Here is a 17026-nt window from a genome sequence, read left to right on the forward strand (position 1 = left end):
GCTAACAGGTTGTTTCTCTTTATGGGTGAATCTAGGGCCAGCAGCATAATCTCACTCATTGATGACACAGATAAGGAGGAATTTCTTCTCTCAGATGACTGTGAATCAGTGGAACCTTTACTGCTGAAGATTGTAGAGGGTGGGTTAAGTATATTGAAGGCTGAGGGAGATAGATTTCTAATCAGTAAGGGAATTGAGAGTTATGACAAAGAGGCAGAAATGTAGAGTTAAGGATTATCACTCTTTGAATGGTGAAGCAAATTTGAAGGTTAAATAGCATACTTCTGCTTCTAGATTTTATGGTTTTATAACATGGTCAAAGCCTTGATATCTCTTGGCAAATTACTTAAAAAAAACCCCAAACTTTTAATAATAGAAAAAAATCAGCATGCATTATTGTTTTGCAGCTCTGCTGTTTTTACAGCAATTACTTACACTTTGCTGCATTTAGTTGTTAAGATGGCATTCCAGTACCTTACAAAATGGTCCAATTTTCAACAACAGTCTCCAAATTCTTACCCAAATCCTTTGTATTCTGGAGGTAGAAAATATGTTGGAAGATCAGCTGCCTTGGGAAGAGTGGGATAAGTGTGTATACAGTCCAATCTTTTTGGCCATAGTATATCCTGGCAACAGAAACAGTGTATGTATAAATATTTCATATTTTAACCATTGTATTTCTTAATGTAATACACCATTTTAACTTGAAAACTGACCAATTTTTTTTCCAAGTAAATTTGTAAAGAATTATAAAAAAGACAGCTTTCTAAACTTGCGGTCATTTCTGAATAAAATAATACTCTAAATTACTTTTTGCAAAACAAGTACTTTTCACGGCCCCGTTCGCAACAAGAGTATATAGGCAATCTGCTAACATAAGCCTGACTACTCCATGTTATAACTAACTGCACTGAAGTATGCAATTGCAAACTGGGGTGATCCCTTCAGCTTTTATTTTTAATTTCCCTGTATGGGGTTTCGGCAATATTAACTGTCTGCACAATATGCTGATCAAAGGAGCAGACAATGCCTTATTATTTCGGGAAGCAGCACAAATGTCTCTACTTCAGAACTGAAACAAAAATGCCATTAGTAAGAATCATTATATCACAGTACAATGGCCCAAGTCTTTTTTACAGCATTTATCACAAAGTCAAATGACTTACTATTAAAATATGGCATTCCTAAACAAAAACGAAACTGAAACAATTTATCAAATTATTTTAAGTAAATTTTTTTGTTGTCTCAAAGGAAGCTTCAGCAACTTTTTCAAACAATGCGGAATAAAAATAAATTAGAACCAAAAAAAAAAAATCGATTGAGATGTAGCTAGGAAGAAATGAAAAAGTTAATGTTATATGAATAGATTCAAACCAAAACCCAAAGGTTTGGTTTAATCTGAATGAAATCCTGAAGAAAAAGAATAGCACTGAAATTTTTACATACAGGTGTTGGCTTGGAAGATTATCATCCTGGGTCAGGAACAGTGGTTCCATAAGGATTCAGAATATAGGGAGCACAAAACAAAGCCTCACTGCTACTTACATTGTAGCTTGAGAAATCTTTTCCCCATATATTCAACACTGATCGACCTGTTGGTGATGATGGAAATTGCTGCTGTATGCTGTCCCATGTCATATTCATCGTTAACTTCATCTCAACGGGCATCATACTTGAGGTGGAACTATCCTCTCCAAACTGAAAGGAAAAATGCACTTTCACATGTATTTAACTACTTTCTAGACAATTGTGAAAATGTTGGGTCTGTGTAATATTCCAATAATGTAAGAAATACCAAGTACAGATCCACAGTGTGACCCAATGAAACACTTTCTGTGCTAACCCAAACCAGTTAACCCTTCTGAAACAAATGAAATCTTACAGACATCGAAAAGTGAAAGAATAAAAGAAAGTTTGCTATACAGTGATTTTCCACCAATCTGAAAGAGAACTAAAAATTATATGCAAACTATTATACAGAATCCCCACAGTGTGGAAACAGGCCCTTTGGTCCAAGAAGTCCACAATTAGCCTCCGAAGAGTAATCCACCCAGACCCTATTGATGTACATTTACCCTTGACTAATGCACCAAACCTAAACATCCTTCAACACTTTGGGGCAATTTAGCATGGCCAATTCACCTGACCTGCACATCTTTAGATTGTGGGAGGAAACCAAAGCACCCAGAGGAAACCTATGCAGACACGGGGAGAATGTGCAGACTCCACACAGACAGTCGCCCGAAACTGGAATCGAACCTGGGTCCCTAGTGCTGTGAGGCAGCAGTGCTAACCACTGAGCCACCGTGTCGCCTCAAATAGATATAATGCAAGTAGTGAGCAATACAAAAGGAAGAATACCTTAAAATTCTTCAAAAAAAATGATGAGGCTTCCAATACATTTCATTGTAAATTAAGCTCAATTGTAATATTTAAAATCTTAACTGACATCATAAAACAAAAAACAAATTTGAAAGATAGAATTCATAAAAGCCCCAAATGTTGTCATTGCAACAATGGTCAAACAGTCAGCATTTGTCATAATTATCCCATGAAACCGACAGCAATTTCTGCTGCATGGAAACATGCAGAAAGAGTTTCTGTTGAAGCTTTTCATCTTGAATTCATTAGGACGGAAGCACAAGAATACCAAAAACTCAAAGGAACAACAATTTGAAGTGCGTAAGGGTGTCTGATTGGCTGGCGAGTAGACCCTGATTGGTAGAAGTGGATAGATTACCTGGGAATGCCTTTCTTCCAAGCTTTTCTTTGGTTGAAAAATGCACAATGTGTGCACATGTGCTTTCCGCTTGCAAAGGATAGGAACCATGTCACAGAGATTGCTGGATCTTTATGGGAAGCTTTCTTCAAGGTTAGACATGAGTATTGTCTTTACTTTACTTCTGACTGCCAAATTTTGGGCAATACTTTAAAGAAATTATACAACCTTCAAATTCTATCTCGTCGTGCTTCTACATTCTGGAAAGGCAACTTTTAGATAATAACTGCTGTCAAGACCTTCTGTCATTCAGATTTTGTATTTTAATCTAGTTTTATTTTCTTAAGAACAATCTTAACTCAACAAATGTACTTAAAATAGTACTTCTATGACCAAATTTTGGTGACTTTACCATTTGTTTAAATTTTATCAAAATTAATTACTACTTCCTTGCAGTTATCCTGTAGCATTATCCAGAGGTAGTGCTGGAGCGAGACTGGCCTCTGACATTCACACAGTTCTGCAACAACTTAAAAACATTTCATTTAGTATTGAAGAAATACACTACAGTTTCAAGAAAATAAAGTGCAATCCTGATGTTGAAAAATAATGGGACAAATATTTCTAACACGACAGTAGATCTGAAAAATGGTTAAACAGAGAAAATGAAGGTTGGTGAAGGATACAGAACAGGATGCCAACTATAATAGGATTAATATAACTTGGAAATGGGAACAGAAATATAGCTTTACAAATTCACAGATGACAGCAGATGACGTTAGGTTGATTAAAGAGCTGGGCTGATGAGTTGTTCACAATAAGCATCACAGCCGATGAAAGGTGACAGACTAGGGAAGAGAAATAAACAAGCTCTAGTCACTGTGGACATTGCACACCCAGATGAATGGTGGGTACTGACTGCTAGATCAACCACTGTGCTACTGTTTTTGCTGATAATAGTACTGAAATAGCAATCCAGAAACCTTGATTAATGGTCTGGAGACATTAGTTTGGATACTTGCCAGTTCAATAACTTAAAAGTAGCTAATTAAAAAAATCTGGAACAAAATGCAAGTGCAGTAATGGTGACCATAAGCCCTGGATTACCATTTTGAAAAAAGCCTCGAATATCGTGATCTTGCAATGGGTGAAGGAGCTGGAAACAGTGGAAGTGAACTGAAGATGAACAGGTACAACAACATTTTAAGGTGAGCCCAAATTGCTGTCACCTTATATCAAACATAAATTAAACCACTATTTTATTTTAATTTATACCTGTACATGTTCTACTGTATCAAAAAGATCTCCTCTGGTATAGCGCACAGGACGATCCCACTGGCAGTGTAAAATTTGCTGTTTGTTAACCCAACGACAAAGCTGGTGGTTTCCTAAAAAATTAAAAAACAAATTTAACTTAAATATTGATTTTTGTACTATTGAGTAATTTCTTACTGATCCCAATTTTGTCATATCACAAGTTAAAGAATGTTCTGTACATGTTGTACAAAATCTGATCACTTCTCAAGAGGGGTGCTACAGCATATGCGATGAAGCATGTCTCGTTTATGTATATTAATGCAACTTTTGGTATTTTAAATTTTAAAATATAGGCAAATGTGAGCATTGTTTACTTCTTAAAAAATAAATCACCCTTCTGCAAGTGATTAAATCCAGCATTTTGTCAAAAAGCTAGCGAATGTAGAACTCTGTGGTGCTGATGGAAACATGTTTATAGCATTATCTTTATGACAGGTATGGTAAACATGTAAAGCCATCAGCTGTATTTTCAGATCAATTACAGAATCACAAATGTTACAATGCAGGCAGCCATTTGGACTCGTGTCTGCAGCCACTCTCCAAATAAGTCTCACAACTTAGTGCCATTTTCCTGCTTCTTACTCATACTGTTGCACATTATTTTGATTTAAGCTGTGTTCTAGTGTCTTCTTCAATTCCTCAACTGAATATCCCTTCACCACACAGAGGTAGTTCATTCCACTTCCAAACCGCTAGTAGCGCGAAAAGGACTTTTCTCACATCACATTTGTTTATTTTACAACTCACTTTAAATCTACACCCACTTGTTCTCGATTCTTTTACAAGGGGAAACAATTTCTCCCCATCTATTCTATCTAGACCCCTCACTACTTGCAAAATTCTATCCTTCTTCTCTCCAAAACAGACGTCCCAAACTCTCCAATCTATCCACAGACCTGAATTTTCTCAGTCCTGCAACTATTTATGTAAATCTCTTCTGCACTCCCTACAATGCTTTCTTCCAAAAGGTGAGCCCAGAACTGTACACAATACTTCAACTGAAGTCGAACAAGTATCTTACATAAATTCAGCAGAAGGTACACAATAGCCCAATTAACAAAGCCCAAAGTACTGCATGCTTTATTAACTGCTTTATTTCTCCCCATGTTTAAGAATCTGAATGCACGCACACACCCAGGTCACTTCGCTCCTGCACCTCCTTTAGTATTGTATATGCCTTATTTTGTTGCATCTGTCCATGCTTTTTCTACCAAAAGCTCACACTTTCTGGCATTTAACATCATTAGCTGTCTATCCACCCACCTGTATATGTCCAGTTGAGGTTCTACACTGTCTACACTGATACCATTTCCAAGTTTTGCATCATTTGTAAATTTGAAATTGTCTGAACAGTAGAATTAGATCATTAACACAAATCAGGAAAAGCAAGGGTCCTAGTATCTACCCTAATGAACTCCATTACAAATGTTCCTCTGAAAAATATGGATTTGATTATTACTCTGTTCCCTATTTTTGAACCAATTTTGCATCCAGATTGCTACAGTTCCTTTTATTTGACACTCTAAAGCTTTTTTCACAAACCTATTTTGTGCCACTGCATCGAACAATTACATTTTACCTTTTACAAGATTGGCGCATTGCACATAATTACAGTAATTACATTTACAGCATCTCTTAAACCCTTTCTTCTACCTCTTCAAGATCCTCCTGCAATACGATTTACCCTTTCAAAACCCATGCTGATTCTTCTTGAATCAATTCATTTTTTTCTATTAATTAAATCCTGAATAATTATTACCAGAAGCTTTCCCATGACTAAAGTTAAATGACTGGGCTGTAATTGTGGTCTTATCCTTACAAATTTCAAAAGAATTTAGGATGCATACGTTTTTAAAAATTCTGTTCAGAATACAAACTCTGTCTCTCAGGAGAGATTTAGGGAAGTTCAGGGATCAGCTACCTCACAGAAATGTTTAATGTTTGAAACTTCTATGTTTGATTATTGGAATTGAGAAAATTTAGGCTCTCAGATTTGTGAAAAAGCTCACACGGCCAGATTTGGAAAGGACTCATTGAATTATTGCACAATCCACAGCAAATATCCAAGACACTTAGTAAGAAATAAATACACACAGACAGGCAAAGTTTAAACCTGTTTCCTGTCATTATCCATTACAAATACTCAAGTCCAGACAAATAACACCACTTTCTCAACTTTTTAATAGTTCGACTCAACTGACTACCGACAGTTTCTTGCTTTTGTTTTATTTCTTCCTTTGTACAATAAAGTTCTGTTCTTAAAAAAAAACTGCAGTCTTGTGTGATCATACCTTAGTAACAAACCATCACATTAACTAACAAAACAAAAATAAAAATAAAAATTTATCAAGCTTTCATTCTAAGATCTAATTTGGCCAGAAGTACCATTAGCTGGGAGCGTAACACCTGTAAACTATCTTTTTTAAGTTGCCTCCTGGATAATGTACAGATCGTTCTGGTATAACGTGTGTTTCATCAACATGAATTGGCTATAACGCGACTGACAAATTGTCAACCTTCTACTGAGTGGGTACAGTGATTTTGTACAGTGATCCTTTACAGCGCGGTGTTCTATGGTGGGTTTTCTTAGAGTGAGCTCACAGAGGAATGTAACTGTCACATTATAGCAGAACAACCTGTACCGGCTAATATAACAAGGAAATAAAACAAGTAGCTGCAAAACAGTTTTCAAAAAGAATCTACAAATTAAATAAGTTGGCTCCAATATTTATTATTGTATTCCCCAAAATAATCGCCCTCGTTATCCATTGTCTTGAACAAAGCTAACCAAATTGTTCCAAAAGTTGACAAAATAATTCAAAATTTACATTGTTGAAACTTGGATATTGTAAAATAAATTGATTGTTGCACTTATGCCGATATACAAAGTAACCATCTACCTACAGGCAGCTGCGAAAACGCTCATTTGAGTATGATGACATTTCCGAAACTGCTATTTGATAATTTGCATCAAAAGACAGTGAATTTACCTAGCTGAGTTTCTTTAGCCATTTGTGTTTCATGGATTATATTTCTCAGCAGTTGCTCATCTTGCATAACTTTGTGCTTCTCCAGCAATTCTTGCTGCCTCAGGTAATTATCATGCTGCTTCTGGTATTCCTTTAGTTCATTTAACGTTCGCTGCAAAGATCTAAATACATGAATCATCATATTAAGTTCCAACAATGCAAAAGGAAAATGAAACTAAACATGGGATGAACTTATGAGCAAAACATATAAATTTACTTGCACTGCAAATCAAGATGTTCCCTCTATTGAATGATAAGTACAAAATATCTTTTCTAAGAATATTTTAGTGGAGCTGAAATGATTCACGAATAATGTTCCAGGTTAAACTTATCAAATAACTGTTATGGATACATTTGTTAGATAAGTTGAAGGAGGGTTATTATTCGACTGGAATTACTTGCATCAACTATAAAAGGAAACACTGAACTTCATGATGTTCAGCAGATTCAAATGTTTTCACAGAGAATTAGATAAATAGTTTAAGGAGAAAACATACTGCAGGAATTTGGAGTAAGAGTATGTCAGTGAAACTACAGGATTCCTTCTTTAAAGACTTGGTTCAGACTTTTTGAGCTGACTGGTTTCCTTCTGTACTACACTCTTCTTATAGTACTAGACTAAAACAAAATTGCAACCATGTTTCTCTTAAGCCCATCATACCTGTGCTGTGCCTCCAATTTTTGTTCCAATTTCTGCTGGCACAGGACAGCATGTTTCCTTCTCAGAGCATGTTCAAAACCTGGCCTTATAAGCAATGCCTGATCATAGCATAGCACTGAATGGTTATATTCTCCTAACATCTGGAAAAGAAGAAATTGCAAGTTATATCAATATTTCATCTCAAGTTACTAATAATGCTGAAAAAATGTTCTATACTTGTTTGATACTGATGGTACCATAAAGTACAAATGTTTTCCATTCTGTCCACTGACTACCCTACTTGGTCATTCATGTCATTTGGAACTTACTTTTGACAATCTCTATTTGTCCTATACTGGTCAAAACATTGAATGTTTCAAAGAAATAGTTAGGTGTAGTTCTTAGGATTAAGGGGATCAAAGGGAGTGAGGAGAAAGAAGGAGCAGAGTACGGAGTCTGATCGTACAGACATGGGCTATAAAAAAAGGGGACCAAAAATACTTATTTAAAATGGTATTATCAGATATAAATAGGTTGGCCAAGTTTCATGAGACCAAAATAGAATTGACCAAAAACAGTCTGAAATTAATATTTTTCCACAAGGGGTTTGAAATTAGTAATTACATCTGTGGGAAGCATGGAAAAGTCCTCAACACACATTTGATTGACATGGTGGCACTGTGGGTTAGTGGCACTGCTGCCTTAGAGCTCCAGGGACCCAGGTTTGATTCCAGCATCGGGCAACTGTCTGTGTGGAGTTTGCAAGTTCCGCCTTTGTGGAGTTTGCACATTCTTCTTGCATTGGTGTGGGTTTCCACACAGTGCTCTGGTTTCCTCCCACAGTCCAAAGACGCACGGGCTAGGTGGATTAGCCACAGGAAATGCAGGGTTTCAGGGATAGGGTAGAAAAGTGGGACTGGGTGTGATACTCTTTGGAGGGTCAGTGTAGACTCAATGAGCTGAATGGACTGCTTCACACTGTAGGGAATGTTGGAGATGATACATCTACTGCAATTCACAATCTAGAAACAGTAACCTCCACTGATACAGAATACACAAACCACTTCAATCAGCTTTTTAATAGATCAATGGAGTTAAAATTAAGAATACAGCATTGAAAACAGGCAGCCATCCCTATAGGCTGCAGTGCTTCGAATGTTACATGCACACTGATTGGCGTGCTGTTGCTGATCACAGCACTGACTTCCAGTTTCAGAAATCGCTACAGGACAAAGATCCACTCAGAAAAGGGAATGCTGAACACAGGCTGAGAACACTTTATCTCTGTCAAGGTGAAAACAGTCTGGTTGGCAACACTGACTGTAGGAACACAAACCATCCAGAAAATTTTAAACAAACTAAAACCCAATAGATAGTATCAGGGCAACATTGGATTTAAACCATTGAGACAGCAACATCATGTCATTGAGATCTTGGAAACCACTGAAAACAATTACCTGTTGAACTTTTAAATTCTTCACCTCTCTCCATCCTATAATTTGTTTTTATTTGTAGCTACTTGTATTCATGTGATGGGGTGGGTTGGAGAATGGATTTTTCTTTTTAAGAAAAGCTTTACTTGTAGTATTGTAATACATTTTATCCTTGAGTGAACCTTATTGATAAACATATTAAAAAAAAAAGGAGTATCTCTCTGATTTGCATCTCCACATCATGTAGGATTAAGATATGCAAAATTGGAACATAAAATTCACCTCTGTTATACCAGTCTCTGACATGGGAAAAGGGAGGGAATTTATTCACTGCTCTAGACTTGTAGTAACGAGTTTACACTTGAAATCTTTACTTCTGTCAGGACAAGTCGAATTGGTGTATCCATTCCCACTAGGATGCCAGAATTTTTTTTTGAAAGATCCTGTTAGATCAAATGCTATATGATTTGCCTCCAAAGGCAACCCCCTTTTCTTGCCGCAGTGACTATTGGTTAGAGTCATTTATCACATCATACATCTTCAATGACCCTCTTCCATATCTTCGCATACAAGATTAGATTAGATTAGATTAGATTACTTATAGTGTGGAAACAGGCCCTTCGGCCCAACAAGTCCACACCGCCCCGCCGAAGCGCAACCCACCCATACCCCTACATATACCCCTTAACTAACACTACGGGCAATTTAGCATGGCCAATTCACCTGACCTGCACATCCTTGGACTGTGGGAGGAAATCGGAGCACCCGGAGGAAACCCACGCAGACACGGGGAGAACGTGCAAACTCCACACAGTCAGTCGCCTGAGGCGGAAATTGAACCCGGGTCTCTGGCGCTGTGAGGCAGCAGTGCTAACCACTGTGCCACCGTGCCGCCCACTATTAAATATTTCTGTTTTAACTGACCCATTATATTTTTCATTGAATCAATCATGTTTTAACTTTTATTCCTGTTACTTGCAGTAAAAAGCATGGTTTAGCTAATCGCTATTTAACATGTCCTAAAATGTCATGGCTATAGAACTACTAAACCAAAACCAATTAGGATTTCAAACAATGGGGCAAAGAACTGAATTCCAGTTGGAACTCTATCAATCATCAAAATATTAGCCAGTTACAAGTAATCAGTTATTTTTTAATTGCTTGGCAGTACAGAACTTAAAACATTGCTAAGAGTTAAGAGTTTTTCATCTTGCATTTATCAGGGCTGGGTGACAAAAAGAAATGGAAAGGGAATGCCAACATGCACGGCATGAGGAAAGCGCACTGAATACAGTCAATTATAGCGAGCTTGTTAAATTCAGACCAGGCACGCAGATTGTAATTGGTCTGGGTATGACCATAGGGAATGTAGCTGGGATTGGCAATGTCTATAACCCTTTCCTCAATGGCAAAGGTGCAACACATGGATAAATTAATTTTGCATTTAAAGAGCAGGGTCCTGTGTGTGATTAAGATTTTTGTGTGTATGTAAAACAGACAAACTTCAAAATTTATTAATGCATTCCATTTAAAATACCAAAACAAAATGATACAAATGTAATAATTCTCCTTTTAGTTCTGACGACTGATGTTAGGCAACTTAGAACGCAACTGTTGCGTGAGAGATAGACACATCATTTTGGTTCATTTTGTCCTCATTAGCGCAAAGGCAAGAAATCTGGCATCCTGATGATCTGGCAATCTGGCATTTGCTCTGATGAAAAGCTTTGGCAACACATCTCTTTTCAGTAATTCCTAGTATGACAGTTGAATATTTCTGTATGTAAACTATGTCAAATAGAACTGTTGCATAAAACTTTAAGGACCACTAATCACACTAACAAGAATGTAAACAAAATTAAATCAGAAAAATATATTCAGCATACTTACAGCATATATGTTTCCAAGAGTGTAATGACTTGTGAGAAAGTCCGTGGATACATCCAATGCTGCATGAACCAGTATGGCTGCATCTGCTGAGAAATGGGCTCGGTGCAAGACATTGGCCAAATTCATCAATGCTACATCTTTATGTTGCCTGTTTAAAAAAAAGTATATACATATACTATAATGCAGGCATTTCCAAACTTTTGTTTGCTTTAGGGAACCCTTTCCTGCATCATAAAGTTCATGGAAGTTGTTCTTCAGTGTAAAAATATACAAATAACTATGTAGTTTTATTGACCTTTCTTACTGAATTTGAAACTTGTTATTGGTACAGATCGGCTTCTGCCATGTGTTTAAAAACAGCAGCAACTCTGCACTCAGCAAAATCTCAAGACAAGCTTAGACAGATCACCAGGTACGATGGACCAGCTAACCTTCTGTTCAGTTCCCAGTGGAAAATGGTACACTTGCAGACAAAAAGGCAGACTTCCCCAGCTGTGTGCACCTCATCTGATTGATACATCTAGGATTTAGAAGTTGGTTGGCAAACAATGTTGGGAGCAGAGGCAGTTTGATCAGCCGACCGGTCATTATAAGTTGCGTATAAACAAGTCCTACATATGAGCAGTGGTGCAATGCTTAATAAATAGGTAAGTGAAGTCTGTCATTCATCGACTTTTGATTAATTCCTGACTTATTACTCCACAAAACAGACATCAGATCCCATCAACTTCTTGTTCTGCTCTTCTGATTTAAATATGGCATGCAGGAGAGCATGCACCATTACAGGAAAAGAACTCAATCCCAATTGTCACTCTCAGATCAGGGGGAGAAATTCACTCTCCTTCAATATCAAATGGCAGGAGCCCCATTTATTCTATTCGTGCTTTTTAAAAATTAATTCATGAGATATGAACTTCACTAACTGGGTCAACGATTATTGCCCAACCCTCGATTCTTTCAAGGAGGTCGTGGTTAGCTTCTTGAACCCACTGCAACACATTTGGCATAGGTACAACCACGACACTGGGAGCGAGTTCCAAGATTTTAATTCAGTAACAGGAAGGAAACAGAGATATATTCCTAGGTCAGGATGGTGAGTAGTTTGGAGGGGAACTTGCAGGCGGTGAGATATGAGCTACCCTTATCCTTCTAGATGGTAGCAGTCATTGACTAGTAATGTGCTCTCTAAGAAATCTTGGTAAAATTCAACAGTACACTTTGTAGATGTTCCATTGCTTCTGAGTGTGGAGGGTAGAGAGACTGGAATTTTGTAGACATAGTGTCAGTCAAGCAGGCCTCTTTGTCCCAGGTGGTGTTAAACATCTTTAGTGTTGCTGGAGTTGCATTCATCCTGTTATGTAGGGTGCAATATTTCACACTCCTGACTTGTACCTTAGAGATGATGGACAGGTTTTCAGGTGGTGAGTTATCTGCTGCAAGATTCTTTGCCTCTTACCTGCTCTTGTAGCAACTGTATTTACACGGCTAGTCCAGTTCTTCTTCTGGTTAATGGTGATGCTCAGGATGTTGGCAGTGGAGGATTAACTGATGGGAATGTCAATTAATTTCAAGGGGCAATGGTTAGATTCTCTTTTGATGGAGATGGGAATTGCCAAGCAATTGTAAGATCTGAATGTTACTTACCACTTGTTGCCCAAACTTGGATATTGACCAGGTCATGCAGCATTTGGACATGGACTGCATTATTATTTGAGTCGCCGCTATCAGCGGTCTTCTGAACTTATGATGGAAGGTCATTGATGAAGCAGTTGAAGGTGGTTGGACCTATGACACTACTTTGAGCAATATGTGAAGAAATGTCTTTGAGTTGAGATGACTGACCTCCAATAACCATAGCTATCTTCCTTTCTGCTAAGACTGCCTTCAACCAGCAGAGAGCATTCCACTAATTCCAGTTTTGTTGGAGCTACTTGATACCACACTCAATGAAATACAGCCTTGATGTTGGGGTTAGTAACTTTTACCTCGCCTCTGGAGTTCAGCTCTTTTGTCCATGTTTGAATGGGACTATAATGAGGTGGGACCCTAGCGGAACCCAAACTGAATACTAGTGAGCCGACTGTTGAATTATCAAGTGCCATTTGATGACTCAATTGATGATACCCTCCATCATTTTACAATGATTGAGTAGAATGATGGGTTGGATTTTCAGGCTGGACTTTCCAGTCTTTTGTGTCTAGGGCAAACCTGGTCAATTTCACATTGTCGGGCAGATGCTAGTGCTGTAGACGTATTTGCACAGTTTGGCATGGGTGTGACAAGTTCTGGAAACACATGTCTTCAGGACTATTGCTGGAATTTTGTCCAGGCCCATATCTTTTGTACAGACATGCTGGGCTCCTCCAAATGGAGCATGGGGCTACTTGTGGAACCTTCTCCTCCAGTGACTTAATTATCCAACATCATTCACAACTGCATGTGGCACCACAGCAGAGTTTAGACGTGATCAATTGCTTATACCATTTAGCAAGCAGTTCTGTTTGGTAGTTTCACTAGGTTGACACCTTATTTTTAACCCTTCACTGAACTGAGATTGATTCCCACTTTTGACATCAGGTCAGAGTCGGGGAATATTCTGAGCCATGAAGTTCAATATTGTATTGGAGTACAATTCTGCAGTCTTATAGTGCTAAATCTGTGAAATTTATCCCACTTAGCACGATCATTGTGGAACACATGATGGAGGATGCCTGCAAAATGAAGACAGAAGTTCACCTCCACAAAGACTGTGCAGTGGTCACCCTTACTGATACTGTCATGGACATATGAATCTGCAGCAGATAGATGGATGAAGATGAAATGATGCATGTTTCTTCCCCTTGTTAGTTCCCTCACCACTTGCCACAGGCCCATTTAACAATTATGCCCTTTCAGACTTACCAGTTATTCAGTAGTGATGCTGCTGAGCTTTCATGATGGACAGAGTATATTCTGTGCCATTGCCAGTCACCATGCTTCCTCCAAGTACTATTCAAAATTGAAGAGCACTGATTCATCAGTTGAAGGCAGAGTCGTAGATGTTTATAAACCAGTTTCCTTCCCCAGATTGATCTGATTCTGTGAGACTTCATGGAGTTTAGAGACAATGCTGAGGGGGCCCATGGCACCACCTCTGCTGGTTTTGGGCTGCTTGTGGAACAGGGATGGAGATATCTGGGATTGGTGTGAAAGGAATGATGTCACGAATATGATGATGTCAGGCTGTTACTTGACTATCATGTGAGATAATTCTAATTTTGGCACTAGCCTCCAGATGATGGTAAGGAGGATTTTGCTGGGTCAACAAAGATTAAGTTTGCCCTTATGAAGATGGTCTGTTCAGTTCCATTTTTTTTGAGGAGAAAGTGAGGTCTGCAGATGCTGGAGATCAAAGTTGAAACTTTATTGCTGGAACAGCACAGCAGGTCAGGCAGCATCCAGGGAACAGGAGATTCGACGTTTCGGGCACAGGCCCTTCTTTAGAAGGGCCTGTGCCCGAAACGTCGAATCTCCTGTTCCCTGGATGCTGCCTGACCTGCTGTGCTGTTCCAGCAATAAAGTTTCAACATTTTTTTTGAGACTTGTTAGCAGCTGATGCAACTGAATGTTGGCTCATTTCAGAAGACAGTTAACCATGTTGGAGTCAACAACTATCACCTTCAAACTTTCAGTACATGGTCCCCCAGGTCTCTGTTGCTGCCCATTTCATCAGAGTTTTCCTGAAGTCTGATTTTATCATTGCCGTTTACTGCGTGGCACGGTGACTCAGTGATTAGCACTGTTGCTTCACAGTTCCAGGGACCCGGGTTTGATTTCTGTCTCGGGCAATTGTGTGGAGTTTGTATGTTCTCCTCGTGTCTGCGTGGGTTTCCTCCAGGTGTTCCGGTTTCATCCCATAATCCAAAAGTTGTGCAGGTTAGGTAAATTGGCCATGCTAAATTGCCAAATCAGGGGTGAATATAGGGTAGGGGAATGGGTCTGGATGGGCTACTCTTCGGAGGATCGGTGCGGACTTGTTGGGTTGAAGGGCCTGTTTCTAATCAAACATTGCTGTGGATCTAGAGTCACATGCAGGCAGACAAGGCAAGGACAACCGTTTTCCTTCCCAGAGAACATTAGTGAACCAAATGGACTTAGACATTTAATTGAAGAATTTTTTAAAAAATGAATATAATTCCACCAGCTGCTGTGGAATTTGAAGCCAGGTCCCCATACCATCTCCTGGGTTTGTTGATTACCAGTCCAATGATTTCACCACTGTACCACCACCATCTCTAACAGAGTCTGTCGTCTTACGATTAATCCTGTGCAGGCTTATGTGACGTACACTGCACTGCACAAATTAGGAATCATGCAGGAAATTTTACTGCATAACAGGAATTTTTTTAAAAAAATTCCTTCGGGAAGAAGCAGACCCTTGAAACCATCTGAAAGACTCCAGTTGAGAACTCCTGACGTAATTAATTTCTACAAGAAAAATCACAGGCCTCACATTCACTTACCATGGTTATAACAGTTTTTTTTAAAAAGTACCTTGAATCACTGAATAAAATTATACACTTGGTCTCTGCTCTCATAAATCATTATCAGGTTTTGTTGCACAATGAAAGAATAGGTACAAAATAAATGATGCAGTTATTTATGAATGGACATATTTTTAATGAGTAGAAGTCCAAAATTATGCTTTGTCTGTTGGCATCACATGCAAGCACACATTTTTTCCCTACATCTTCACATTTGGATTTTTCAACGAGTATATGGAACACAGGCAAATCTAGAAGAGTACAGTATTTGATTCCTTTCCACCTGAAGCTTTTAAAGATGCCATTATAGGGTGGAACTAGACATCACACCACTGAGGAAGTAGAATTAGTCATGGGATGTTGACTCCTGCGCATAAATATAACAATTTAACTCAGTGACAGAAAGTGATGAAATATATTTTTTGGTGTCATCTGCAAATTTACTAACTGTGCCTCTTATGCTCGCATCCAAATCATTTATGTAAATGACAAAAAGTAGAGGGCCTAGCACTGATCCTTGTGGCACTCCACTGGTCACAGGCCTCCAGTCTGAAAAACAACCCTCCACCACCACCCTCTGTCTTCTATCTTTGAGCCAGTTCTGTATCCAAATGGCTAGTTCTCCCTGTATTCCATGAGATCTAACCTTGCTAATCAGTCTCCCATGAGGAACCTTGTCGAATGCCTTACTGAAATCCACATAAATCACATCTACTGCTCTGCCCTCATCAATCTTCTTTGTTACTTCTTCAAAAAACTCAATCAAGTTTGAGAGACATGATTTCCCACGCACAAAGCCATGCTGACTATCCCAAATCAGTCCTTGCCTTTCCAAATACATGTACATCCTGTCCCTCAGGATTCCCTCCAACAATTTGTCCACCACCGAGGTCAGGCTCACCGGTCTATAGTTTCCTGGCTTGTCTTTACCGCCCTTCTTAAACAGTAGCACCATGTTTGCCAACCTCCAGTCTTCCGGCACCTCACCTGTGACTATCGATGACACAAATATCTCAGCAAGAGGCCCAGCAATCACTTCTCCAGCTTCCCATAGAGTTCTTGGGTACATCTGATCAGGTCCTCGAGGTTTACAAAATTATGAGGGGCATGGATAAGATAAATAGACAAAGTCTTTTCCCTGGGGTCAGGGAACTAGAGAGCATAGGTTTAGGGTGAGAGGGAAAAGATATAAAAGAGACCTAAGGGGCAACGTTTTCATGCAGAGGGTGGTACATGTATGGAATGAGCTGCCAGAGGATGTGGTGGAAGCTGGTACAATTGCAACATTTAAGAGGCATTTGGATGGGTATATGAATAGGAAGGGTTTGGAGGGATATGGGCCGGGTGCGGGCAGGTGGGACTAGATTGGATTGGGATATCTGGTCGGCATGGACGGATTGGACCGAAGGGTCTGTTTCTGTGCTGTTTTTCTGTATGACTCTAAAATCCCTTATGCAAACAATTACGGCATGTGA

The 17026-nt window shown here is 38.8% G+C and overlaps 1 protein-coding gene across 3 annotated transcripts in view; it reads right to left on the reverse strand.

Moving 5' to 3' along the window:
- Positions 1-17026, reverse strand: part of ttc17 (tetratricopeptide repeat domain 17) — a 95199-nt gene that overhangs the window by 43846 nt on the left and 34327 nt on the right. For all 3 annotated transcript variants that reach the window (XM_043705479.1, XM_043705477.1, XM_043705478.1), the window contains exons 7-12: positions 11029-11176; positions 7727-7866; positions 7027-7187; positions 3995-4107; positions 1546-1698; positions 520-626 (exon numbers count right to left, since the gene is read on the reverse strand). In XM_043705479.1, coding sequence (XP_043561414.1) covers positions 520-626; positions 1546-1698; positions 3995-4107; positions 7027-7187; positions 7727-7866; positions 11029-11176 — 822 coding nt within the window. The remainder of the gene's footprint in view (positions 1-519; positions 627-1545; positions 1699-3994; positions 4108-7026; positions 7188-7726; positions 7867-11028; positions 11177-17026) is intronic.

Source organism: Chiloscyllium plagiosum, chromosome 16 (assembly GCF_004010195.1).
Source record: "Chiloscyllium plagiosum isolate BGI_BamShark_2017 chromosome 16, ASM401019v2, whole genome shotgun sequence".
NCBI lineage: Eukaryota > Metazoa > Chordata > Chondrichthyes > Orectolobiformes > Hemiscylliidae > Chiloscyllium > Chiloscyllium plagiosum.